General features: G+C 46.5%; 7 protein-coding genes across 7 annotated transcripts; 3 read left to right on the top strand and 4 right to left on the bottom strand.

Moving 5' to 3' along the window:
• Positions 1-71: 71 nt before the first annotated feature.
• JR316_0004083 (uncharacterized protein) lies at positions 72-839 on the bottom strand (the record flags this gene model as incomplete). The annotated part of the gene is made up of 2 exons (XM_047889852.1): positions 72-551; positions 639-839. 2 exons carry the CDS (start codon positions 837-839, stop codon positions 72-74), a joined length of 681 nt encoding a protein of 226 aa, XP_047752226.1.
• A 3,396-nt stretch (positions 840-4,235) lies between these two features.
• Positions 4,236-6,012, bottom strand: JR316_0004082 (uncharacterized protein; the record flags this gene model as incomplete). Its single annotated transcript, XM_047889851.1, has 2 exons — positions 4,236-4,329; positions 4,802-6,012. 2 exons carry the CDS (start codon positions 6,010-6,012, stop codon positions 4,236-4,238), a joined length of 1,305 nt encoding a protein of 434 aa, XP_047752225.1.
• Positions 6,013-6,693: 681 nt separating this feature from the next.
• JR316_0004081 (uncharacterized protein) lies at positions 6,694-10,406 on the bottom strand (the record flags this gene model as incomplete). The annotated part of the gene is made up of 14 exons (XM_047889850.1): positions 6,694-6,897; positions 6,958-7,081; positions 7,129-7,349; positions 7,414-7,693; positions 7,752-8,414; positions 8,475-8,641; positions 8,715-8,793; positions 8,857-8,897; positions 8,951-9,064; positions 9,120-9,140; positions 9,198-9,423; positions 9,475-9,604; positions 9,653-9,802; positions 9,854-10,406. The coding sequence occupies 14 exons, from the start codon at positions 10,404-10,406 to the stop codon at positions 6,694-6,696; spliced, it is 2,973 nt and encodes a 990-aa protein (XP_047752224.1).
• A 455-nt stretch (positions 10,407-10,861) lies between these two features.
• On the top strand, positions 10,862-12,612 carry JR316_0004080 (putative endonuclease 4; the record flags this gene model as incomplete). The annotated part of the gene is made up of 10 exons (XM_047889849.1): positions 10,862-10,999; positions 11,050-11,207; positions 11,270-11,437; positions 11,495-11,578; positions 11,631-11,745; positions 11,805-11,904; positions 11,947-11,971; positions 12,024-12,055; positions 12,190-12,298; positions 12,351-12,612. The coding sequence occupies 10 exons, from the start codon at positions 10,862-10,864 to the stop codon at positions 12,610-12,612; spliced, it is 1,191 nt and encodes a 396-aa protein (XP_047752223.1).
• A 3,413-nt stretch (positions 12,613-16,025) lies between these two features.
• Positions 16,026-20,870, top strand: JR316_0004079 (Transcription factor SKN7; the record flags this gene model as incomplete). Its single annotated transcript, XM_047889848.1, has 7 exons — positions 16,026-16,726; positions 16,777-16,846; positions 16,902-17,036; positions 17,090-17,519; positions 18,477-20,092; positions 20,147-20,335; positions 20,388-20,870. 7 exons carry the CDS (start codon positions 16,026-16,028, stop codon positions 20,868-20,870), a joined length of 3,624 nt encoding a protein of 1,207 aa, XP_047752222.1.
• A 1,110-nt stretch (positions 20,871-21,980) lies between these two features.
• Positions 21,981-23,041, top strand: JR316_0004078 (Dehydrodolichyl diphosphate synthase complex subunit SPAC4D7.04c; the record flags this gene model as incomplete). The annotated part of the gene is made up of 6 exons (XM_047889847.1): positions 21,981-22,166; positions 22,222-22,364; positions 22,419-22,535; positions 22,594-22,695; positions 22,753-22,873; positions 22,922-23,041. 6 exons carry the CDS (start codon positions 21,981-21,983, stop codon positions 23,039-23,041), a joined length of 789 nt encoding a protein of 262 aa, XP_047752221.1.
• Positions 23,042-24,184: 1,143 nt separating this feature from the next.
• Positions 24,185-26,765, bottom strand: JR316_0004077 (ATP-dependent lipid A-core flippase; the record flags this gene model as incomplete). The annotated part of the gene is made up of 11 exons (XM_047889846.1): positions 24,185-24,308; positions 24,365-24,553; positions 24,610-25,131; positions 25,184-25,458; positions 25,519-25,643; positions 25,691-25,810; positions 25,863-26,072; positions 26,122-26,154; positions 26,212-26,276; positions 26,329-26,435; positions 26,481-26,765. The coding sequence occupies 11 exons, from the start codon at positions 26,763-26,765 to the stop codon at positions 24,185-24,187; spliced, it is 2,055 nt and encodes a 684-aa protein (XP_047752220.1).
• Between the last annotated feature and the right edge of the window lie 206 nt (positions 26,766-26,971).

The raw sequence follows: 26,971 nt of genomic DNA, 5'->3' as shown, positions 1-26,971 counted from the left end.
CTGTGAGAAATGCTCTGTATAATCGCAACCGTTGCCAGAATGGAGTCCAGCAGGGTCTTGAGGTGAGCAACCTATCCGGCAACAATGTCCGAAGACACAGCTGGCGGGGGCAGAGTGGATGGGGGTGCAGCATTGGTGTTTGGGACACTGTGTGGGTCCGCCAATGGTATGGGTGTGTTGACAGAGTGCTGTGGAGAGGGATCCGGAGAGGCATCCACTGATTTCCGGGGGTGAGTTCTGCCTTTCTTTATAAGGTGCTTTGTGTGGGGTGACCTCTTGGTCTGTAGCAGCTTTCGGCCATCGCTCTCTGACTCTGTTGGGCCTGGGGTTGAGTCTGGAGAGCGCTGTCGCCGTGTACCCAGCAGGGGGGCCAGTGAGCTGGCACGCTGACCATGTTGATGGTGGTGGTTAGTGCGTGAGAACATCCTCTCGCGGATGTTTACCCGTTCCTGAGAATAATAGGAAATAGTGTTGTTCCAATGGATCTCAAGCTGGGGCCTCCAAACAATGTCCCGACGGGCTCTCCAGCATGGGTTGTATCGAGTGCAGGTCTGTGTTCAGCCGGAATTGAATCCAGTAGTTCCTTTCATGAAGAAATGTTATATGAACCGTTCTCTTTTGGAAGTATGGAGACATACCTTGCTAATAAAAACACCCATACCTTCAGCTAAACATATGGAAAATGAACCATTAGTCGTCGGCGCATGATATTCCAGTTGCCCAGCGAGGTTGGGCCGATTTCCCATGCTAGATATTGAGGGATCTTCATATCTCACGTATTGAAATGTTTCATCGTATATAGTTTTGTAGTATGGTGGTGGGGCGGAAGTGGTTGACATGGTGTATGGCAAGAGGTTATTGTTATTGGCTATCTCAGATTGGATAAGAGAATCCTATCTGAATACTCTGAATCCCAACCCCGATTAAACTTCAGCTACAAATACGCTGATAAGATAACTGGCTCTTGTGGCAGAAGTTGCAGACTACGAAATATTGGAAATATTTCCGGGAAGCTAAATGTAAGCTGTTTCTGTAACGAGCTGAATAAGTTCAAGTAAACCGTTGTTCACAGAATACTTGGGGTGCACAGCACAAAATTGTAAAATGTGAAAGGCGCAAATTGTGGGAGATTATGAAAAGATCTGGGAATGTGCCGAAAATGTGACTGCCGAAAATGTAAAAACGTTGCATTCTACAAGATTTTGACAGATTTTGGAAGCCGAGAATGTGACGAAAATTCATTCAAAATGTCCTGCTCTGGAAAACAACTTAGTGAATTTTTCAATCAAGGGTATCACATGCTTCTGCCACTCAATTTAGCACGGAGCCTGAATCACCAGGTCTTGCGCTGTTCCTTCTCTTTTGCCTTTGTTGCATCCATCACCTACTCGTCCTTGCCACTTACTCGCCATTGTTACCTACTTGCCATTGCCACACTACTCGCCATTATTACTTACTCGCCATTGCCACTAACTTGCCATTGTCACCTACTTGCCATTACACCTACTCATGACACATTATATCTCCCCGCCAATCACTCATCATTTCTTTCGATTCAGCGAGCGAACCGGAGATATGCTATGATCTCAAGAAGTAGGGAAAAAATTAGCGGGTAGTAGGCGGGCACTATTAGTATAAGCTGGTGCGTATTAACTTCAATGAATCTGTATGACCGCCACCTTGCAGACCAACCCCTAACCTAACCGACTTTAACACTATCACAAGCATAAGGTGTGTTAAAGAATCTTACCAAGTAATTTAACACTCATGTATAAAGCAAGGTGGAATTGGGTTGGACATTCTAACGGCGGGGTGTTTATCGGTTCACGGTTGTGAAGCCTTTAGACGGTACTGCCAATGCGGGCAGTTCGCATACATTGTACTCTTTCTCTCTAGATTATTACTTGTATATGTCTTTACCACTATAATTTTTTATAAAACCTGTTGTATTCTACTGGACAAAACCGTAGTATTCTGCTCGAAGGGACCCCAAGGAATGTATATCCCGCTACTGCCAGTGGACCCTGACTGTACCCTCGATTTATTTTTACCTCAAGTAAAATGTTCCGACCAAAACTACATACATTCTGAGTATATTCTGAGTACATTCTGAGCACATTGCCGTCTAAATTGAGGAAAGGTCCTACAATGTCTAAACGTGCACATTTCAAGTACATTCCCGTCATATTGCCAGGGATTGTGACAATACGACGGGAATATGCCGGTCGTCACATTTTACAATTTTGTGCTGTGGTGCCTTGGGCTTGCCCAGTCAGTTTGGATCTCCAACGTGATCGGCGTGATCGGTCATGTGATGGAAACGCGTCCAACGCGACTGGGTCGAGAGACAGACACGCCGAAGCATTATCCGGTGAGGATACAATGCACGTTGAGGTTTAGACCCGATGGTCCCCATTTGAAGATCCAAAACTTTCAGCAAAGTCTGAAATTGAAGGAGAGCTGGGTAAGACCAGAGCATCTGGTTAGTAACAAAGTGATTGAGGCGAGGCTGAGCCCAATCCAACCTGCTATACCAGGTGCTGAAGAAAAGGGAGCGGTGGGTGGGTCAAAAAACAAAAGAGCTAAAGCGCGGCCTGCGATTGAATCAGAGAATCACGCAAAGATAACCAGAGATCTTTGATGATATCTTACTGGGTGCAGTCAACTTGTTTGTGCATCTTATAATCTAAAGCCTATAGTTGACTGTACAGTACCAGACTCCTGATTTCAATCGCTAATCGTTATCTTATCCTTTTATGTGTCCTGCTACGCTTGTCACATTTGGGAACTTGGAATTTGAATCGAAACCGCCGAACCACGTGGGGTTGGTACTTTGTCCACTTACTTTGGTGATTCTGACCTCAAAAAATTGAAATCGATTTTTTTAAGGTAAAGTAAACATGTTCCTGACGCAGAGTTTTAGTTCATATCAACTTGCCGGTCTAAGCAAAGAGTTTCTGCTACATTCCAAACGAATGTGCAGATGAATCAAGTTTGGCATACTAATCAACGATGTCCCGTTTATTATACACAACTCGACTAATACACGTTGTCCATCTGATAATTTGTCCGTGAAATATAGCTCTGCACGAGATTGACATATAAGTCCGATGTCATGTATCGACCTTGCGCAGTGGACATACCTGACGCGTTTAAAATTCAGTGAAGCAACTGCCATCACTAAAGTTGATGATGCATCCATGCGGCTCCGTGCCACAAGCAGCACAAGGGAGGAGGGTGCCTGTTCCACAATAGTTGGAACACATAGAGACGCCTTCTTTGACGACGCATTGTCCGGGGCATCCAGATGGCGACGTGCATTCGCAGGTCTGGCGCGAGACGAGACCCATTGGGTTTGTGAGTGTGCGCTCCACGACGAGTGGGGACGCGGTGGTCATTTGGACAAGGGCGAGCATTGTCGCTGCGGTGATGGAAACAATGACGTTGGTGCGGAAAGAAACCATTCTCGATTCTTTGTGTTTGCTGGGTGTGATGGTGTCTGGTTCAATTGAGGGTGTGGAAAGTGGGTTATATACTGCTTCCACACTCTGCTTCCGTTACCAATTATCGGATGCGGGCTGGAGAGCACATTGGGCAGTGGGGAAGGTATTTCAACTAAGAATCCTGGAGGCCAAAGCTAGGTTAGGTTGTTCCTCCGGTTGACCCGCCACCCGCTTCATTCAAGCGGACCTATTTTTGAAACTTTGGAAAGGTTTCATAGTCGCGGGCTAGATTTATATCGCCTAGAAATGAAGATAGTGGGGGTAAAGGGACCTGAAAATATATAGAGAGAATGGTTGTTATTCGAAGTAGTCCGTGTGATAGACCGATGCAGAGTGCCATGGCTAGAACCATTGTGCCTTCTCGATGGACGTGGTCTGAAAGTTTATAGCTTCAAGCTTGTCTATAATTAATCAAATAAAGAGCCAGTGAATAAACGTTGACGTTCCTCCGACTCTCCGATTGCTATCAGCGGCGAACGCATCATTGTTTGTCCTTTGGGATATTCAGTCCAATATCTGCATTGTGTAGCACATTTTAACCGCCTTCCCCTTCTGCAAGAATCTCCAAACGTTTTGGAAGGTAGAGATGAGTTTTTGAATATACGTAGAAGACAAAAATAGTTGGTGTTTGTCTTCGACATTTCTGTATTAAATCCTCAAACAGCTAACGGCCAGACCCGCCGATCCTTCGGTTTGACTTCCAGCTCGTCGTTCTAAAGTGGTATCAGAAGCTTATAGGACAACAAAAATACGAGTCCAGTGTCCACCAGCACTAATTTCTCCGTGAATGACAGCACAGGAAACATCTGACATGAAGATTCTGGAGCTAAAAATATATAAGTGAAAATATTTGATGATTCTGGACCGCATTCCAAAGGGCCAAATGCCAAATTTTTGGCGTCAAATCCGCGAGAATCCGGACAAGTCCCTAGGGGAGCTTCCCGGGGCCTCTTCGCACTTTCGTCACTTCAGAAAACGATGAAAGTGCCCGAAAGCGGGGTTGTAATTTTACTGATGATTTCTCTTTTCTTTTCGAAAGATCATATTTTATATGCTCATTTTTGACTTTGAGACAATTTTGACACCCAATTCCAGCAATGTTGGAGCTTAACTGTGTACGAGAAATGGATCGGGATTTGGGATATTTACCAAAAGGACAAAGTAGTAGAGCTTCCCGGACCTATACAGAAATATGGGGAATAAACGACGTCCAATCAACTTTTTGTAACCCATCGAGAGGAATATTCCACAGGCATGCAAATGCAATGATAAAAAGTGTGAATCGCGAAGCTACATACACCAGAATTCCACCCGCCCCTACAACATACTCTATGTAGGCCACACAATCTTCAAAGCATCCACAACATCTATCCTCGTCGCGTTCAAGCCAGAAATTTACTACATTCGCCAGCAAGATGACACCAGGCAGCACTGTGATTATCACCGAGGCAACCCTCCATGTAGTCTGTTCTCCGTGACTTGGAAAGGTTCCTGACCAGGCGGCCATATGTATACTTCCGAATACAACCCCAAGAGCTGCAGCTCCTGCTCGAACCCACGCCACGGCATCCGGCACCATCATAGGTGCGTAGAAAGTGGGAACTCGCAAAGCGCCTTTGCGAACCTTTTTCGAGTCATCCGACTCTACTATATCTCCTAGTCCATTGAGTACGCGTTCTATAGGCCAGACAACAAAGACATGAAATACTGCTGAAACCAACCCTTCTTTTTGTACGTAGTCCACGATGGATTTGAAAAATTGGACGACCACATTGCTGGAAGAAGACACCATCTTGGAAGCTTGATCCCGCAGCCGTGACCGTAGGGGGATGCCACCCGAGTCTGAGTAAGATTGCATCCTTTTTGCTTCCGACTTTCTCAGCAAAGTCATATACAGCCAATCCTCTTCATCTGCAATTCGTGCATACCGATTCACGGGTGCAGCAGGCTCCAATGTCGGCGGAGAATCTGACTCGGCTTTAGCCACTGTCGTAATCTCTATGGGAGGTTCTGGAGGCGCAGATACCGGTACGGGTTTGAAATCAATTCGGAAGGGTCGTCGGACGTCAAGCGGCTTGTTCCACCAAAATGCGAACATTGCCCCATTCAACGTCGTGAACGCTAGAGTGACCACCTCAAGCTCGGTTATTGTCAGCCCCAGAGCGCGTCGTGCAATGCATTGAAGAGCAAACCACACCACTTGGACAATGACGATTGTCCTTTGGAGGAAGTCTGATTTACTGCGGTCGAGGATGTCCTCTTCAGTGATATTTGGGAAATCAATGGAACCGGCTTCGAGGTGCCTGTGAAACTTCTCAATTGATAGTGTTTGTACTGGGACTCCGTTCCGATATAGCATGAATCCACCCATTACAAGAAAGTGCCCATGCGTCTTTGTCCATCCACGTTCTGAAACTGTGTCAGATATCCAATCGATGACGATGACGATAACACACCTTGATAAAGCTTTGCCAAATTTGTTGCCTGAAGCCATTGCCGCATGGCCCATATCATCAGCAGCTCCGGCGCTATGATTGCCCAGAACATTAGCCCAATACGACGGCGAAAGATGGTAAAGTCGGAGTCTCGTGGCGAGGGTATGTTAGGATGTACAGAGACCCAACTGCAAGCAAACACCGTAATAAGACACATCCAAATAATTTCCGGTAATGTGCGGAGATTTTGATGTTGGGAGAGTTCATTTCGAGGAAGGTCCAGATGCAAGCTCAGTAAATCCAAACCTGGATCATTAGCTTTCAAGGGCATAACGGGGCTCCCTCTGATCAGCGATAGACGAGAAATGGCAGCAGTCAGGACGAGCAAGAAGTGCATATCCGATGCAACTAGGAGGTACTAAAATGTGTCTGTCAACAAGCTGAAGAGCAAAAAAGGGTCCACCAAAGCGTTCCAAACGATAGGTGTTGACTGGTAGTGGTGCAAAAAGGCCCAGGATCCTGAAATGCTAAATTTCGGCCTTTTAAAGCTGTTGTTGGGTGCCTGCCAAGTACTTGCATTGTCCCTGAGTACCAAAAATAAAATTTTGATTGATATATACTTATGCCACGGCACAGCTTTAGGGTTGGGTAAACGTTGCTGTGCGTCGACCCCGGATAAAAAGTATTTTCACATATACAGGGATAAAAGGAACACAATCTTCAGTAGATGTGCAATAAATTCGCGATTACACTTATCAAAAAGTCTCGACGATACCCCTTTCTGCAGACAGAACGCCAGTGACCTTGCTCTCTAAGTCAAAGGGACTTCCTCCGGAATACAATATTAGGTCGGGGATCGACAATTTATGATGTCTGACACCTAATGCTTTGTGAAGATTGGTTGAAGCCAGCGCAATTGCTTGAGATTTGCTGATAGTACCATTTGACTCGAGAGCAGCCTGTCAAACCACAAGCATAAGGAAAAGAGGTTTGATGTCACACACAAAGTAAGAACCCACCCAAGCTATTTCGAATCTCGTGTTACGTGCGGCTGATTCGTTGACCGTTCCAATGGCCACGTTTACACCGGCATCCAGCAGCGTAGTTATCGAGCTCTTGCGCGAGAGAGGTGGGCCGGGAAGTCTTCGTAAAATCAGTAATATAAATTATTTTCATAGCAAGATACGTACATTCTTCGGCTTTCCCAAGTACCGGGATAAGGTCTAGACGAGGTGAGAATAACGCTTACATCAGCAGAGGCGATTTCTTTGGCCAGGAGATGCGCTTCCGAGCCGCCAGATATTGTTAACTTGAGTTGATGTCCACTGAAGTCTTCGTAATCGCGTTTAAGGCTCAGGAGAGTACTTATGATATCCGCATTTTCAACAGATATAACCAACGGTATTTGGCCCTATTCAGACATTTTGGGATCAGCTTATCTCCATAGTAAATAGATAGGCGAATTGTGCACGTACCTTGCGGACTTGCATCCACTGCTCAGCCTGTTCGGAGTCTTGACCAACGTACGACCTGGCTGACCCGAAGAGCAAGGTTCGTAAAGCGGAGATCTGCGTGCTTACGCTTACAGGGAGGGCATAACTGATAGTGATGTGAAGCGCGGTCTCTGACTGAATTATAGCACCCCTGGAAAGCGCGTGCTGTGCTCCTGTTCTGAAAGTAGCAGAAAGACCTTTTAGGAAGCCACTTCCAGAGGGAGGTGTAACGGAGGTGCTAACACCGCTTCTATGAGCCAGCCTAAAAGTAATATGGTTCAGCATCGTAAAACGCTTGGGGAGAAGAGAGATATACTAACAAGAGATTTCTTCCTTCGAATGCAAGTCCATCCACAGCCCGGATAACACCTGCTTTCCCTGCCAACAAGGACGGCGGATCGCCATCAACCAGTGGATCACGTACATTTCCGTCATTTGTTGAAGGCTCAAGCTGAATCTCCACCAAACCCAGCGGTGACCCGTAAGTGGTCAAACCTGGTGCGATGGTTCCACCCTCAAGATCAATGTATTTGGCCGCGTCGTCGTTTATTTCAGCAGTACAGTCATCGGCGGAATGCTGAATGCAGACGATCTTTCCACCGTCGACAACGATGGTGCGTCCGGACCCCTCTTCGTCCTCGAACACGGTTTCAATTTGTTCGCCATCTTCCATACCGCCATCGTTGAACCCTACTAGACTGTTTATTCCGGAGATGACAACCTTTCCTGTGAGTTGCGAGGCACGTAAGGGAGGAAGTCCTTCCCATTTGACTGCTTCGTTTGCTTCAATATCCCAATTGGGTACCACGGGGAGGTCCTGAAAAGCGGCGGGCTTATATAAAGGTTGTGGATCAGATATCTGTGGGATCCCATCAACGTAAACCTGTTCCGGTGTAGCGCCTAACGACAAAGGGTGCGAATCCCAGACAACGATATCTTGAGGGAATACATTATTGACGCCTGCAAAATGAGGTGACATAAACCTTTACCTGCATCGAAACCTGTAAAGAGTGGGATGAGAAAGGTTGACAAACAATGAATACAAATCTAGCATGCCTTCAGCTATTGTGCCGACTCGATGACCGAGCCCTGCAGCTTGGGCAGGAACAGATGTAACAGAAGCAAGCGCAAGAGCTGGATTGAGCCCGTAATAATGGGCCTGCTGTGCTTCAAAAAGAAGATAGCGACTATTGACAACAGGGTGATCTGACTATCAGGTTCCACCACGTTCCGTAAGTAGGTAATAATTACCACATGAAGTAAAAAGAAAAAGAAAAACTAACTTTCATGACAACGGGTATTCCATGGCCTGCTAGAACTCTGGGTGCAAATTCGGAGCCTCGATATGCTTCTCGCTTCTTCCTGCAATTGCATTGAAAATCTGGGGGTCAGTAAAGTCGTCCAAGGTAAAGGGAATAATCGTACCTAAAGTTGCTTGCAAAGAGTGCGATGGACGGTGCTCCTCCCTTTAAAGTAGCTAATGAAAAAAGTCCGAATGAAATATATTGAAATAATGTACCCATGTTTTCTTGAGGAGGTCTGGAACGAGGTATGTTTCACCAGCGTGGTGAAATGAGGCTACAGGAAACTTGAATTCGTTTGAAAGACGAACAATTCCATCGAGATCAACTGCCTGGTATATAACAATTATTCATTTTCAGATGCAAAAACGAGTAAAATGTAGTTACCTCATAACAGTGGATGGAGAGCTCAAAGCGAACCGTGACACTCAGCTCCAAAATTTGTAGTCAGCAAGATGTAGATACCTTAACTCTTCCTCTAAGAACATCTACCAAAGATTCCCATTGGAGATCTTCTGGGAAGTCTTCTTGTTCTGATAATGACGCCCAGTCTCTTGCCTCTACTTTTGCGCAGAACGCGTCTTGAGCGTCACGAATCTTCCGCGCTTCGTCGTAGGCGTGTCTGAAATTCCATTGGCCATCCATTCGGGTTTGCCCATATAACCGGTTGGGATTTTCGCCGCAGGCATGCCTGTGATGATAGATTAACATAGTAAAAAAGCGACGTGACATTCAGACAAACTTCATATGCCTCCATCGGATGTAGTCGGTCCCATTAGGGGAGTGAGTGAGCGATAAAGGTGGTTCCAGAACTTTGGACGTTGCTGAGCGTTCCTCTGTCGGTCTTAACTTGATGACAAAAGCCTGTCCTCCTACACACAGTCAAATATCAATAGAGACGCGAGTATTCGTGACCTTACCGATGTTGTTTGCGCTTCCAGGAAGAATCTGAGCTGTCGTCACACCACCCGCCATTGCGAGCTGATATGATTCGTCGTGGGTATTCAAACCGTCGATACTGCGAAGCCAGGGAAGAATAGGAGCCTTGAGGGAATTCCCGTCAGACGCTCCTACAATAAAACATTAGTTTTCTATAGCGGAGCAATAAAGACGCGTCGCACCGCTGAGTTCAGGTGAGCTGTACACTCCGATGTGTGAATGCAAATCAACCAGGCCAGGTGTAATCCATTTCCCACCGACGTCCAAAACCCTGATGTCCTCGCCAACGTTCTGTATCTTGGTGGTTTCCAACAAGTTTGGTGGTATGTATCCGACAGCGACGATAACCCCTTTGTCGAGCAAGACATCCCCAAAAACAACTTCCGTCCCGTTGCGTGCTCCAGTCCAAATCTTCGCGTTCTTCAAGAGTGTGGGTGGAGTACCTGGAACCCAGCGATCACTCCCGCTCTTGACACGCTCGGCAGTGCTAAATGTCGATGGTGGTCCTGCGGGTGTGTGGATATCCTTGCATTTGGCGACCAGCGAAGCGCGGTGGGCCTGTACTTCTGGAGAAGGAGTAGAATGTGATACCGATGTACCGAAAAGTCCCTGTGACAGAACATATATTCCCTGGGTAATGCATGCCACAATAACAAACCCTAGAAGACGTCGTGGACCTTTAGAACCGCGTTTTCTCGGGACTGGATGTTGATAGTCTGACGATAGTTTCTCCATGACCGTTTGAGGTTAAGGAGGCAATGTAGAATATGACCCTTCCCATCATGCTACTATCTTAGTATGTGAATTTGAGAATTTGATAGCGCCATTGAGGTTATCTCCCTGAGAAAGAAATGTCTTCTAAAGATCGCTGAGCGCATGGCTTGGAGATTATAGCCTCTCACTGAGCCCAGGAGGCATGTGAAGCCGTAGTCGTAGATGTTGATCTGTTTGGACAATTTTTATCAACGATGATTGGATTGGAGCTCGTCGCCGTTGTTGAGCGTTCTTTCATCATCCTTCATAATGACGGTGCCGAGGTTGTTTGATTTTATCGCCGATGGCAAATAGAGGCTCCGATGAACGTCGTGCACAGTTCTCCGTTCATACAGCGGACCACTGCCACTGCCACTGCAAGTGCCACTTATATGCTCAGAAAATTCACAAATCTAGGACTTGCTTCTGTAGCGAAAATGGTTCTCACTCGGCAATCGACGCGCGCGAGTTCGATGGCATCTCAACTTCAAGCTATCACCGTTGAAACTTCGACGGGATCTACATGTAAACCACGGAAAAAGAGGACAAAAGTCTCTGAGGATGAATCGCAGGAAGTCAGTTTTGCAGTATCGTCTCACACGGGGACTACTTACCGACATAATAGACCACAAGTTCCTCAAAACCTAAAAGAGCACGAAAGTTAAAGCCTGAGGTCGACAAATCTGAGTTTCTACCCAGAGCGCAGAGTCAGTGGAAAGTTGGAGCACATGTATCAGCGGCTGGGGGTGTGGAAAATGCGGTCCTCAATGCCGCTTCAATTGGGTGCGTTCTATCAGGCGTATACAGTACAATGCGTCTCTTGCTTGACATCCACCCTAAACCAGTGCAAACTCGTTTGCTCTATTTTTAAAGTCGCAGCGCAAATGGGAATCCCCACCTCTAAGCAACGAATCCATAACCGAATTCAAGAGGCTCATGAAAGAGCTCGGATATGAAAGCAGAATGGTGCTACCTCACGGAAGTTATCTAATTAATCTTGGAAACCCCGACGCGTACGCGCTCCATTGACGCCAGCAATGTGTGGCACTGATGCGCTTTCTCTCACTTAGCGCGAAACGGGAAAAATCATTTGCGTGCTTTTTGGACGACTTGAAACGATGCGAAGCTCTTGGCCTTGAGCTATATAATTTTCAGTGAGTATTGGTTCTTAAGTCGGCGGCGACCTGGGACTCAAGCTTTCTTTAGTCCAGGGTCAACCGTTGGGGAAACGTCTGTAGAGACGTCACTCAGTCTCATCGCAGATTGTATCAATCGCGCACATGTAGAAACAAGCCGAGTCACGGTTGTCCTAGAAAACATGGTAGGTGGACTGGATATGTGAATGCAATGTTTACCTTTGCCAACAACACTGAATGACAGGCGGGTGCCGGGAATATCATTGGCTCGGACTTCGGTCATCTCGCTGGAATTATCAAGCTTGTCAAAGATAAATTGCGGGTTGGCGTGTGTCTCGATACTTGTGAGTAGTGAAATTTAAATCCGCATGCTATTATATTTATAGGGTCACAGGTCATGCATTCGCTGCGGTAGGTTATCGCCTACACCGCCCTTCTGTAAGTTGACATTCTTTCTATTTAGGGTTATGATATTCGAACGAAAGATGGCTGGAAGTAAGTGAGGCATTTGCCAATATTGAACAAGTGGGAATCTCTGATGCACACCCTTTTTTGAAAACATTACTAGTATGACTTGTTAGCCTTTTCCTGCCTCGCATGATGTTGATGTTGCTCATTGCATTTGATAGTAACAAAGTTCGATGAACAAATCGGCCTGAAATACCTTTGCGGAATGCACCTAAACGATTCCAAGACGGAATACAACAGTAAGAAGGATCGACACGAAAACATCGGACTGTCAGTTTCTCTCGAACCACTTTTCATTCTAGTGCTGACACGTAATTGTTAGGGGACATCTTGGTCTTCTCTCATTCGTTCATATCTTAAATGACCCACGGACCCAAAATATCCCCTTGATATTAGAGACCCCAAGCTTTGAGCAAGCCAAAGAAATATGGGGTACAGAGATATCTGTGCTTCAACGTGTCTCTGGGGAAGGAAATGTTTGTCATCACAACGGCACTACCAAGGAGGGGGAACACCTGGTTGATATTGACGCTCTTGTCAACCAGCTGAAGAAGTCCGTGCTAAATGGGGCCAAGCGTAATTAGAAATGCACGAAGCTTACGGTATGAATATGCCTACGCGGACGATGGAAACGCAGAGCACAGGCTGAAAAGCGAACATGACGATGTAGAGGCAGAAGACATTGCCCATTCGGACGACCAAAAATATTAATAATGTGGCAAGCAACACTTCCTTTTTATAAACATAAGCAGGAAAGAGGGCGTGCTACCTGGCAACGGCAAGTTATAGGTGTATTGGTTTGTGCCCAGTACAAACTATCTCATCACTTCATCTTCTCCCTAAATTATGGACTAGATTACTGGCTCACTGTCATAGAAGGCGTGAATTCGTGTGTAACCTTTATTGGATGTATCCGAAAGTGGTAGGGAAAACGTCTAATTTCAAAGTAAATGGATATTTGAACTGGCCAGCGGTATATCCGTGATGGTGTCACAAATTCCGCAGGTGACGTCCGTATCCTGTTGTATCACGAACTTCTTAGAAAACCACTGCAGGATCAGCTGTCAGTGAATTTGCTAGTTTTGTTTATGAGCGCAGATTACCATGCCAATCCATTGACAATGCTATACGGATTACTTTTACTGTCAGAACACATTTAGATTTTCTCCGGATTTGGCTGGAAGATGATTGCATATCTTGCGAGTAGGCACCTCAGATGAACTATAAAAGCGCCCAGTATGGGCATGGTAGCAAGCACCGTGTATGAACGCATGGAATGCCACAGAGCATTCACCGACCGAGGTCATTATTGACTAGAGCCTACACTGATATCCATCCTTTATCATCAGATATTCAATTACCTCCCCCTCAGAGGGCTATTGTCGCCAGTGAATCCACTACAATACATAGAGAACCCGTTCTTTTGTCCGATATGGAGTCTGGAATGCCATCAACATCGACACAGATTGCACACACATATCCACCGTAAGTGTTTCCTGTTTGATTGTTGAATTTACGCTTATTGTAAATTTGGAGAAAACAGTGAGGACCTAGATGCTACACGCGAGACGTGGATAGTCAGCGTCGGACAATATTTGTTTAGCGCCCTCTGTATGGCATACACGTTGGGGATTTATCGCATATTTTACGTCCACTTGTGCTTCAAAGGCAGTGGTGAATACACGAGGCGGAGTACTGGATACTTTGACTCAGATCACGCCCAATGGCTGAAGGTTGTCAGAAAGATGGTTGCAATATGGAGACTAGCACGTCTGGGGTGTGCGGTGCTTTTACCGTGCGTCAAATTCCGAGTCATCTGTCTATTAATAAAATCAATCTGACTGGTGCGTCTCAACGACAACGCAGGCTCTCAATTACTTTGCTGCAGATTGACGGTGTCCTCAGCTGTGTTATAGCTCGTACATGCACGATTTGTACCGCGGTCTTTTCAGCAGCTGGGCTAATATGCAGTGGTATATTTCTATTCATGAGGAATCGGTTTATCGTTAGCCAAAACAAGAATAGATGGATAAAGGTGTGCTCTTAGACGTATGATAGATGGGATCCGTTATTGATTGAGCTTTGCTCCCGATAGGCCTCTCATGAAGACAGCTCGTATCGAATGCAATCCATTGAGTTCTGGACGTGCTTGGCAGTGCCTGTGGCAGCTATGGTATGGTGTGTACTGTACCTGTCGAGGTTCCTGCAGTGTATAATAATCGTCGTGCTTATAAATTAGGGGGACTGTGACCTGCGTGATTACGGTTGTTTGTATAGCTTGGATACAAAGCAGCGAGGACGACCAGCAGTCCCGGGGTGCATTTACAGCAAGCGCTGTATTCATAACATTCTTGATTGTCTTGACAACTTTCTACGTATACAGAGCTGCAGAGATGGCCATATCGACCCATCCCAGTGGCAATGATAGACTTACATATCACATCCCTATGAATAGGGTAGAGGCAGTAGGGTAAGACGAAGCAGTGTATTAACAGGAAATCAGTTTTAAAATGTATTTGTAGTTTTTACCGTCTTAAATTTATTATTTACCCTGCGCTGCAGGCATTGTGGCAATGCAATCGATCTTCACGCACCGACTGATGTTTGTTTTCTAACCCACGGATCAATATACACGCCTGGAACATCGCGACGCGCTGCGTCGTGTCTAATTAAGGCACGTGATGAGGCGCGTCGCGAGATTGGAACTCCGATTATCAGAGTCCAGTCGCGACCATCGAGAGTGATCTGGACTTTTTCTCTTTCTTCCTTCCCTTTATCTACCCAATGATCCTACTTTTTCTTTGAAACACCTCCAAAACCTTACATTAATCCCCTCAGAGCAGCCCTCTTTCAATGCTGGTCGGATTGGGGGCTTGATTGGAGCTCATGAGTTATATGATTGCGGAGAGATCGCGAAGATTCAGATGGTATGATTCATGGTTACAATCTCTAGGCTTGTGTGAATAGCTTCTAATCTCAATTCTGCTAAGGTGAATATATTTTGAGGTTGTTTATATGCGATCTTTGTATGATGATGGTTCAACTTGGACCCGATGTATGCGCATTATTCCGTTACGTTTTGCCTTTGAGTATACGAAACTGATAGAAATTTAATCAGTATCTAAATTCTCTTTGTAAATGATGTGCCGCACAATCACTCGCATCTGTGTACGATTGATTTTTGGCGCATATATCTGCTTTAAATTGGGCGAGGATTTAATTTTCATTCAGACTGCAGGTACGTCCTTTTAGTTGACTTTACTGTGCACGGAGATGGAATATTTCCAGAAGGTTGACTCTTAAAGTGCTCGAAACCATGAGCATGTAAAGGAAGTGTATGGTCGAGCTTTATAGTTGTCGATCTTGACAATTTCTGACGATGTTCAAAGCAAGGCGAGCATGTGCATCGGGAGGGTATGTGTATTGACACATTTTCATTGCTTCTTTACGCACAGACTACTAAAATCCTAACTGCTATTGCGTGATACGATACACGTTTCAACTTCGCCGTCCACCGTTTCTCGAAAACGGATTATGAATAGAAGTTCAGGAACTGCCTGCCCAGCCAGTTTGGCAGAAAATGGTGTACCTGACATGTTATTTTCAGTGGGGAGCAAGCGGACACCCACTGTCCAACTCCATTGTGTCGGTCTTTCCGAGAATCGCGCGAAACTATTCGTGAGTACGAAGGGCAGTGAACCAAGTGCTTAGGAGCAGTTGCAGCGGATGATCGGCACAAGCGGCACGAAGATGTCCCGGGCACAGCCGGGTCTGGACCAGTCGAGACATTGGGCCTTTTAGCTGGCTGGAACGGGGCAGGGGTCTCGCCCATCTGCAAGGTGAGAATAAGTCAGAGAGAGGAGGAGATATGAGGGCTGTTGGGCTCTCGACCTTTGTCCACCAACTATCCCCCGGCTGTAACGACAGACTGACGCGCGCTGTATCTTTGGAGCCACAAGTTCGTGCATAAAAGCGGTGCTCACGGGAGACCCGACCGATGGATCAGATCCAAAATAATCAACATCATCTGAATCATTCTACAAATTCAAACGAAAACACGACCTCGACCTCTTCCAATTCTCCATCCGCGCGACAGAGGCAGCTTCAGTTCCAGCTCCAGCAGCAGCGTCTCCTTGTCCAGCAGCAGCAGCAGCAGCTCTACAGCCTTCTGCCGCCGCAAATTTCCCAGGGTCAGCTACACAATCACAGCGCAACAGCCGCTCCCTCGTCTTCCTCGTATTCCCCCCACTCCCTTCTCCCCCCTATCGCGGGCCCTTCCGGCTCATATTATACCGACGATTTGAACTCGCCAACGCACACTACCCCACCTACATCTGCCTCAGCGTCCAGCGCCGTACCCACCGGTTGGCCGAATCACCATCGCACCTCAAATTCCAGAGACGAGCTTCATCCATCGCGCCAGCAGCAACAGCCGCGTTACGAACAAGAACAATATCAATTTCAGCAGCAGCAGCACGAGCAACACCACAACCTGCAGCGCGATCAGCAGCAACAACAGCAACAACAACAGCAGCAGCAGCGCCAATTTAAACGAGAACGGGAGGAACCGATGGCTTATAACAAAGACGATAAAAGTAGTGTGGGTGCGAGTGGCTCCTCCGGTCCTCAACAACCTCCTGCTCGAGGCTCAGAAGACGCCATGCCGTCTACGAGCGACTTTGTGAAAAAGCTTTACAAGTGTGTTTTAATATTCTCTCCAATTTTTCTTTTCTCATCCCCTTCGGTAGGATGCTTGAAGATCCTAACTTCCAGTCTGTGGTGTGTTGGGGTCCATTGGGAGATTGCTTTGTCGTCAAGGTGTGTAAGAATTTATAATAACTCCGTTCTCATTGGCTTACGCGTAGCTTTCAAGGACATGAACGAATTTACGAAATCAATCCTTCCGCGGATGTTCAAACACTCCAATTTCGCGTCGTTTGTACGCCAATTGAACAAATACGACTTCCACAAGGTGAAGAACACCGACGATAATCAGTTCGGGGAACACGTGGGTCTTCCTGTTATCCTTTTGACCCTTTTTGCCTGAGCCATGGCTATCAGAGCTGGACGTTCCGACATCCTGACTTCCACGCGGATAGGCGGGATGCCCTCGAAAATATCAAACGCAAAGTTCCCGCTCAGCGTAAACCTGCCGCGCAGCAGAACTCTATCTCCGCTACTGGCGCTCTCCCTTCCCAGTCGTCGGCGTACGGCGCACAACCTCTCTCATCATCGTCACTTCCCTATCCCCTCTCCTCTGAACACCACCACCACCGATCCGAATCCCCCTCGTCACTGGCCAGCCAGGCCCAGCTTAAGGCCGAAATTCAACGCCTTAAAGATGAGGGTGAGGACCTGCGCGGTAGGATTCGGAATCTCGAACGAAATTATGAAAACGTCCTCGTGGAGATGGTCGGATTCCAGAGGGGAATGGCGCAGCAAGACGGCTTGATGCAAAGTCTCATTGCTTACTTTTTGGGAAGCGAGAGTGGTGAGTAGTGGCTCTTTCAGTTTCTTTTTCGTATCGTGGTGGTGGCCGTCTCTTTTCTTGGTTTTTTTTTCTTCTGTTTTGACTGGGTCAATCTCGCATCTTGAATTGAGTGAATGCTATTGAATTCGGGAACGAAACGTCTTTGTCAGGGCTTGGTGTTCTGGTGTCTTCCCAACTCATCCTTTTTGATTTTGTTCGTTTTTTTTATTCTCATTTTTTATAACACCGACTCTATTTCCCATCCATATTATACCCGTCATTGAGCCCACTGTAATTATACAACACCCATTTTCTCAAAACGTTCCGCTATCCATTTGTCGTCTTGCGTGTTTCTTCATGCGATGGCAGACCCTTTGACGGTCTTCCCTAGCTTGCAGCACACATACTATTTATTGCTTCGATCTAGACCACCACTTAACTGTATAAAAACGTATTGTCCGTTTAGTTAACAGCTTTACCAAAGTCTATCACTTCCCCTTTCATCTTCTTTTCTTCTCCGAACCTTGACGCTCTCTGTTTCAGTTCGAGAGGGGTCTCGGCTTTGTATTTTACGTTCTTTTATTGGGCCTAGTGCTGCCCAGATTCAACCTTTTTATCGTATTGTAGTTTATTTTCTCTATTCCTTGCCGCTTGTCGGGTTTAATGACGCATCGAGACAAAGACACCCCGCATTTCGTCAATGACGCACCAGCCCCTCGTTCCCTGAATTGAATAGCATTCACTCAAAGACTGACACGGTGCATGGATGGGATAGCGCCGGCTAACGTATGTCTGGACCTGGTCTGTGTGGTGTGACCTGCATACGTCGAGGATGAACGGTTTCTCCTCCCTAGTTTCATGTTTGCATGCATGCCAGTGAAACGGATTCAATCCTAATTCCTCCTTCCTTTCTTGCCTTCTTCATTCTGCTTGCATGAAATTGTAACGCTAATCTCGTTGGTTTTTTTTGTCTCACAGGAAAGCTGAAGGCATCGACATCGTCGTCGAGCCAGAATGCGCACAACCAATCCCCGATGGCGGGGGGTGCGACATCTCCCAGCGGTGCAATGTACTCGCCGAGCCAGGGTCCACCCGCAGGATCCAGTTCGAGTTCGATGAAGGCCACTGCACACCAGCTGCTCAAGCAGCAGATCCAAGCGCACCTGCAGAATCAGCAGCAAAACCAAAACCCCTCGGGCCTTCTTTCCTCCCGCGCTGTCCCGTCGCAGGTGCCACCGCCCCCGCCGCCCACTGCCCAGGCACTGCAGGCGCAGCTGCGCGAGAGCCAGCGGCGGTATGCTTCTGGGAGTAGTAGCAGCGAGACTTTGCAGTCGACGTCGGGGGAGCAGCTGCAGCAGTACGCTATCCAGCAGGAGGATGGCGGTAGACAGCGGCAGGCTTCAGGCGGATACAATTTCCAGCCTCAGAACGTCGCGGAGGATACTTCGAGGAGCTGGAATAGTGCCGAGTACGGTCGCGCTCAGCAGCAGCCACACCCGCCGCCACCGCTTCCTCAGACACAGGAGCCTCAGCAGCAGCCCCAGCAGCAGGCGCAGGCGCAGCAGACGTCGCCGCAGCAAAAGTTCAATCGCGCGGACGCACTGGCGCAGATCCGCGAGATGCACCGCGAGCGGCTGAGTCAAGGCGGGTGGGCAGGCGGTGTCAACGTGCTTGATCGCATGGACCGTGGGGGTTACGGCGATGGTCAGGATCAGCAGCAACAACAACGACAAGACTTCGAGAAAGGCTTGATTGGCAGCGGGGGTAGTCATATGGAAGCAGCTGATCAGCGAGGCTTCGTGGGTGCCGGCGGTGAGGACATTTCTGGGACAGAGTCTGGGCAAAGAAGTAGAAGCGATAGCTCAGCGTTTCTTGATGACGAGGGTCGCGACTCCAGGGATCTGTCACCAGAAGAATACGTCATGCCTTCTGCCAATACTCAGCCTCTGCGGCCCTCTGACTTGCTACCGGACGGACGCACGAATGTTCAAGACCAGCGGCAACAAGCTTCGTCGTCGTCGTCGTCATCCACTTCCTGGGACAAGATGATGCCTTCCTCGTTTAACCTTGGTCCTGTTGCGGGATTCAGCGGCCAGAACATGGAAGCTACTGAAGCTGAACTGGCCCGCGAAGGGTTGCAGGTCTACACTGTCGGCCATCTCTTACCACGGAACGCATATTCTGAAGACGCTCAAGGCAACTGGAGCTTCGATCCGAGTACGCTGAGCATGGGTGGGATGCTCGGAGGCCTCGGTCTCCCGGAAGGGAGCAGCACAGATTCAGGATACGCCAACGGGGATAACGAAGAAACTGTTCAGCCTACGGTGCCCAGCTCGATTGACGCTGGTTCTTCTGGTCAGGGATCGTCGTCGTCGTCGACTTCTGCGGAATCTCAAAAACTTCGTGTGCGGCGGTCGACGTTTGTGCCGGGATGGGCTGTCCCGCCGCGAGTCCTCCTCGTTGACGATGATGCTGTGAGCAGGAAGCTTAGCAGCAAGTTTTTGAAAGTCTTTGGTTGTACGATTGACGTTGCTGTGGATGGTATTGGGGCAGTCAACAAGATGAATTTGGAGAAATATGACCTTGTGCTAATGGTAAGCCTTGTCTTCATTGTGTTTTCGTTTTCAAGTATGCTTACTTTTCAATAGGACATCGTGATGCCCAAACTCGACGGTGTGTCAGCTACGAATCTGATTCGCAAATTCGACAAAGGAACGCCGATCATCTCGATGACGAGCAACTCCAAGCCGAATGAAATCATGACCTACTACTCGTCGGGTATGAACGACATCCTCCCTAAACCATTCACTAAGAAGGGTTTGTTGGACATGCTTGAGGTTCGTACATGGTTTCTTGACTGATGCTCGTACGCTGAACGATCGCTTTTAGAAACATCTCATGCATCTCAAAGTCATCCAGCAAATGGCGAAAATACCTCGATCGGTTGGATTACCCCCGCTGTCTGATGCGAATTTCGAGCAGGCGATTACTGCATCCGCCAACAACCTTTTCATGCTTCAACAACAGGGAGGCTCTCCGTCCAACGCGCTCACGCCTGCGTTCAGCTCAAACCCTTCGACCTCTGATACCGCTGGTCCTCTATCCGCTCCTTCACCGTTCAACTTTCAATTCTTTGGAGATGGGACGGACGATGATGTCCGAATTAATCCACTGGCGGGTATGGGCCTCAGCGACGAACAATATGGCATCATTTTGCAGAACATCGTCAACGGTGATGGGTTTATGGGTATGATGGAGTCGATGGGTGGCACGAACCCTAATCAGATGTCTCTTTCGGGAGAGAAAAGGCCACTCGATGATCCTGAAGACGAACGGGACGGGAAAAGGAGCAGATTCGAAGTAATTGAGTGAAATCCTCCGCGTTGACGAATAAAAATCCGCCATAATTAATCTTTTTCTCTCCCCGCTCGGCCGACCTTCATCCGACACTCTCCACGAATTCACCGAATCGCCTGTCTTTCGGTTTCAACAATAGATTCTTTTCTTCTCTCTCTTTTTTGGTGTTCTATGTTGCCCTATGGACTAACCTATGCTTTTAACCAAGTTCTGGCCCGACAAATTATATTCCCTACGCGATATACCACTTCAAACCTGATACACATGCCCCCCTCTTCTTTTTTTTTTCCGTCCACCACTCACTCGCCGGGATTTATATTTCGTTCTGTATCATTTTTCGTTGTATACCTACTAACAGATGTATCACTGTAGAAACTATCGATTAAGCGACCCATAGAAGGGTGTATCATCAGGATATATATGTGTAGCTTTATTCGAAGTTCATCTCAAATTTGCGTGGACCACACCAGATGGACATACACAATTTGCCGTGGATAAGTGAGGAAAGTGCTGGGGACGTGTGTGGAAGGGATCGGCAGCTGTTCTATATGTAATATGGAACGAGACTGCAGAAAGAAAGTGGCACAATGTAAACGAGGAAGAAACAGAGAAAAAAGAACAGAAAGAGTCAAATGGAAGGATGAATTGGGAAGTGGTAAGGGTAGGGGAACAAAAAATGAGCTATGGAACTAAACAAAGACCTAAGAAGTAGGCACTGGGGGTGGTGTGTTGAACAGCCTGAGGACTGGGACTTGAAGCTTGAAGCTTGAAGTTTGAAGTTTGAAAGGGGGACATCTCAGAGGCCTCATCTACAAGCTCTACTACTTTGTCCCCTTGGTGAATATGATGAGACCAAAAAGATCCCAAATACCAATTCATTTCTTGTCGACAGTTCAGCCAAAGTTGAGCTCCAAAATTGCTGGAATTAGGTGTCAGAATTGTCTCACAAAGTCAAAACTGAGCATGTCAAATATGATTAATAGTTTATCTTTCAAAAAGAGAAGATAAATAGCATGCATAATAGGACAACTAAGTTTTAATATGATATGCGAGCTCAAAGTCGAAACGCGCAATTTGAGGATGAGGCTATAAATTCCCACGATTTCTTCTTCTACTTCGCTTATCATGGTGCTGCAACGTGGCTGGTCGTGGATCGCGACTAAAGCGCGTAATGTCCTCCTCAAAATCCTTGCGGCTGGTCCAATTCCTCGACATGTCGCCTTCGTTATGGATGGGAATCGACGGTATGCTCGGAAGAATAGAAAGGCAGTCCCAGAAGGTCATAGTGATGGGTTTGTGACTTTGCGAAGGGTGAGTCTCATGACCTGTGCTCTGGCATATAAAGGGGTTAAAGCATACAATGCAGATGTTAGAAGTATGTATGCGATTAAACATCAAATGTGTGTCGGCGTACGCATTCTCCATCGAAAATTTCAAGCGGTCGGAAGAGGAAGTCAGCGCGTTGATGACTCTTGCGGAAGCAAAGTTATTGGAACTTTGCAGTCACGGGTAAGCCATTTCCACGTCTTTTCTTCTATGGAGCTCACCCTTTCAAATTGTCAGTGAACTACTGGATCAATATGGCGTGCGGCTTAATGTGATTGGAAATACTAAACTCCTGCCGGAGTCAGTGCAACAGGCAGCCCGAAAGGCAGAGGACATGACGAGACACAATAAACGGTGTGTTTTTAGATGCTTAGATTACTTCTGCTTTGAACAAACTCTAAAGCCTTTCAAGAGCTATATTCAATCTCTGCATGCCTTACACGTCCCGCGACGAAATGACAACGGCGGTGGAATCTTGTGTTCGCGATTCGATTTTGGCTGGTTCCAAAGAGATGTATGCCGTCCTTTTGGTTCGCTGCTGCTGCTAGTAATAATCATTGGATCTTTCCAGAATCATCACAGAACAAGACATCGATCGCCAAATGATGACATCCTTGGGCGACAGTCCTCCACTAGACATATTGATTAGAACAAGTGGGGTCAAACGTTTGAGTGATTATTTGCTTTGGCAGGTAACTATCTGTGGTTTCGCAGCATTCCTACGTTGACAATCTTATTAGTGCTGTGAAGATACCCAGCTACAGTTTTCGTCTGTGTATTGGCCTGACTTTGGTTTGTTCGATTTTATCCCTATCATACTAGACTTTCAACGCAAAGTGTGGTCTACTTCTAATTTATAAACACATTATGGAGACTACGCAAGTTGGTTCTGCCTTCCCTGCCCTACCATCCTCAGATTCGGCCGTTTATAACTATTCCACCAAACTATGACGATGGACCCTCAAAAGGCACGGGCCTGAATCATGTAAAGTTGTGCATAATCACCTTTCTTATGCATCAGTTCTGTGTGAGTCCCTGCTTCAACAACCGATCCATCTTTCATACATCTATCGATGACAGTTAGTCACGATGCCGGCGGAATTCTCAATGCTTCTTACATGATTAGATCTACATGCCTCGTCAAATGGCCAAATCGATGTGTTACGAACACCATGGTCTTGCCTTCGCGAACCGCTAAAAGATTCTCAAAGAGTTGAAGCTCTCCTTCGCCGTTGAGAGCAGAACTTGGGTCATCGACTGCTACGAAGTTCATCTTTCCGGACTTAAACCGCATAAACGAACGAGATCCGCAAAAGGCATCTGGTTGGACTAATGTTTTATTTCACTTTATACATACGCAACGACCCTTTGCCTTTCCCCTCCTGATATGTCAACGACCTTCTCGATCTTTTCCATTTCTTTGTTGAGAGAACGATCACTATTTCCGCAAAGGTTGGGTGACCTTACTAGGGAGAAGAACATCTATTTTTCTTGAAGATGACTATAGAAGAAAAGCGAAGCACTGCCCTTGACTCCATGTTCAAGACGCCTATCTTATCGGAGAAAAGACTGAGAAAAAATGGAGACGGATTTACTGACACCGATTGCATGTGGCCCGTGTTTGTTGAACTGCTGAGCGCAAAAGCGGGCGGTGCAGGCTGTGTAGTGCAATGCACCTCTTGCTGCGTGCGGCCCAGTGAATTTCTTAGCAAGAAAAAATGGCAAATGATAGCCGCATAGGGATGCGAAAAACCTCGGTTTTCGTGGGGGGGCTGTAAGGGGTCATTTTGCGTTCTCATCTTAAAAGACAAGTTCGTCGATGAGTACATCTAGATAGTTCCAGATATGATTTGGCATGATTAAAAGAAATAAAGTAGCCTAGATATACAGTGCTAAACCAATTTATAAGGAGTTCGAAAAATGAATATATACATAGCAGACTTACTAGCCACATCTTTGTAATTCGAGGCATGGCAAGGAAAAACTAACAGCGAAACGGAAAGTCAAATTTCCCATTTATCTGAAAAAGCATTTGCTTGAATATTGTACAACTTCGCATACTCTCCGTCAAGTTTCATGAGATCTTCATGTGTTCCTGATTCGACGACAGATCCATCTTTCATGCATCTGCAGCAGTTCTGCGTGAGTAAAAATATGGAAAAAGACATAAATGAATAACGAACAGAATGAGATTTGCGTGTTTTGTAAGATGTCCGAATCGATGGGTGACAAAAACCATCGTCTTCCCATCTCGCACCGCAAGTAGATTTTTGAAGAGATCAAGCTCTCCTTCGGCGTCTAATGCAGAGCTTGGCTCGTCCACAGCTACAAAGCTGACCTTTCCAGATTTAAATCGCATAAATGAACGTGACCTGTAAAGAACTTGCTTTAATATCAATTGTCAAGTGCAAGATATATGAGCACTCACGCAACGACTCTCTGTTTCTCTCCCCCAGAAATATCTATTTGCTTCTTCATAGTCTGCATCTCTTTGTATAAGGGATGGTTGTGGTTCCCGTAGAGACCCCTCTGGACACTCTGAATGCATGGATCCAACATTGTCTGCATCCCTTCCTTGAACTTTTCCGTGAATTGCAGTGCGCCGCCTTGCTTTGCTGCTTCAGTGATCATGTCCATGTCGTGGACATATTCTTCACAGCCGAGGCCAATATTTTCCGCTAGAGATAAGGGGTATAGTGTGCTGTCCTGACTCAAAAGTGCTGTCGCTTGATGGAGATCATCAATCTTATAATCGGAGGACGGAAGGCCATCAATAAGTACTTCGCCTGACGATGGGTCGTACAGCCGGGATAAGATTCTGATTAGAGTGGACTTTCCGCTGCCGTTGGCTCCAACTATCACAACAAGTGAACCTGGCTTAATGGTCAAATTAATATCTTTCAGTGCGGGGGTTTCCTTTTGTGCACCGCTGTACGAAAATGTGACGTTTCTGAAACGTAGATAAGTAACAGAAAATGTCGGAATAAACGCAAGAAACAAACTTTAGCTGGAAGGACATGCCCTTCGATGGGTTGACATTCGCAATCGGATTTTCAGGAATGTGTGGGTATGATACGCTCCCTACTTTCATGGTATTTTTGACAATAGTTGCGTTGTATATAGTCTTAATTAGGGTCAAGTTTTTTTGGAAGCGTGATCCGCTGTGCAACGCGAACGATATGGAGTTTCGCACAGTGCTGGAGGACTGTTGCAAAATAGCGATCGACGATAGGGATAACCTCGTTGGTCTCAACATAACCTCGGAAGCACAGTATAGCTGAGAGAATTGAGAAAGGCATTAGCAAAAGGAAACAAGAAAGATAGCTAACAGATATACCATTGGAAGGTCTCCGAGAAACCTATGCCACAGAGAGTTAAATGGAGTAGTAGTAACCCTGCTGAATTGAATAAATGGGTGGGTTTCTGACAAATTCCCAACCTGTGTATGAGCTAATTTAAACTCTATTTCCATAAGCAATGTGTTTTATGGCAGATGCGTCAGTGCTCACCTTTGCTGATCCACTGTCCCAACCCGCCACTGATAATATCCTGTCTATATTTATCGTTGACCATCTTCTTTAGAGAAATCATACGTTGATAGTAGGTGTTATTAATGAATCCGAAACAAACTGATTATAACCAAGGGTAAGGGATCATGAACGAGGATTTGATAGAACATACCTTGATTCCACGCAGATCGAGAGAAAAGAACCGAGGATATTGGCTCGCTGGCACACAAAATAGCGAAAAAAGGCCCCCCATTAGAACGTGAAATATGGAAGATCAGCAATAGCTGACTGAACGACTTGAGCATCATTGTTGCGAAATTGATGATGTTCTGTAAACAGTCCCATGCCTGTGACGCAGTTGCTTCTTGCTTATTTCCGGGAGCTGGGTGACGGGTTGTTAGAGATGTTATTTTCCTTTTGCTTCGTCCTACCTTGCGAAGTTGGCAAATCGAGTCTGAGGTTGGCTGGAGAGAAACAAATTCAGTGAATTTTAGATGGGTATTGGATAAGAAGATACGCACATTGCATCAGAATCAGCTCATAATGTCTCGTAACCTGATTTTCCAATATTTCCAACGTCTTTGCCCTACAATCAATAAGAACACGGAATTGAAGATAAGAAAGTTTTGAAAACTTACCCATACCACTGGATATAAGACACAAATACCGTGCAGAGTACACGGGTTAACATTGCAGATGCAATAGCCCGTGAATCAGGCTTCCCTGCCACAAGTCCGGCCTCGACCTACGGAAATCAGAATAGCCACGACGGTGAACAACATGAACTCACTGTTTTTAGGAGGTTGTTGGAGAGTTGAAGAAGTATCGTGTCTTCGATTCCTTGCCAGATTTGACAGACAATGTAAATTGTAAAAAGCCGAGGGGATATTGTGAAAACATCCACAGCCAGACGAAAGAACAAGGGAAGAGAGACCTTTACATCCTCCCAGTACTTCTGCGGATTGAACCCCGTTTCTGTGGCGATCTTGAATCTCCAGACTCCCAGCTGAAATTCATCAATCCTGACATTGGAATACTCATTCAGGTCGGCAGGCTTTTTTTCATCTGGGTTCATGGCAATGATGAAGCTCCAAAATGCACCTATTGCATATTTATATCAGACTCGCAAGCGCAGCGTAGGAGTCACTTTCAGAAATAGATCAACTCCGCAGCGATGACTCTGCACTGGATCGGCAAAATCATTTGTTCCGACATACGTCACAAGCCCATGGAAAAAACAAGAAGGATAACTCGCCATGATAACTCAAGCCAAATAATTCT

The sequence above is a fragment of the Psilocybe cubensis genome, chromosome 3, assembly GCF_017499595.1.
Source record: "Psilocybe cubensis strain MGC-MH-2018 chromosome 3, whole genome shotgun sequence".
In the NCBI taxonomy this organism is placed as follows: Eukaryota; Fungi; Basidiomycota; class Agaricomycetes; order Agaricales; family Agrocybaceae; genus Psilocybe; species Psilocybe cubensis.
This window is presented reverse-complemented; position numbering and strand designations above follow the sequence as displayed.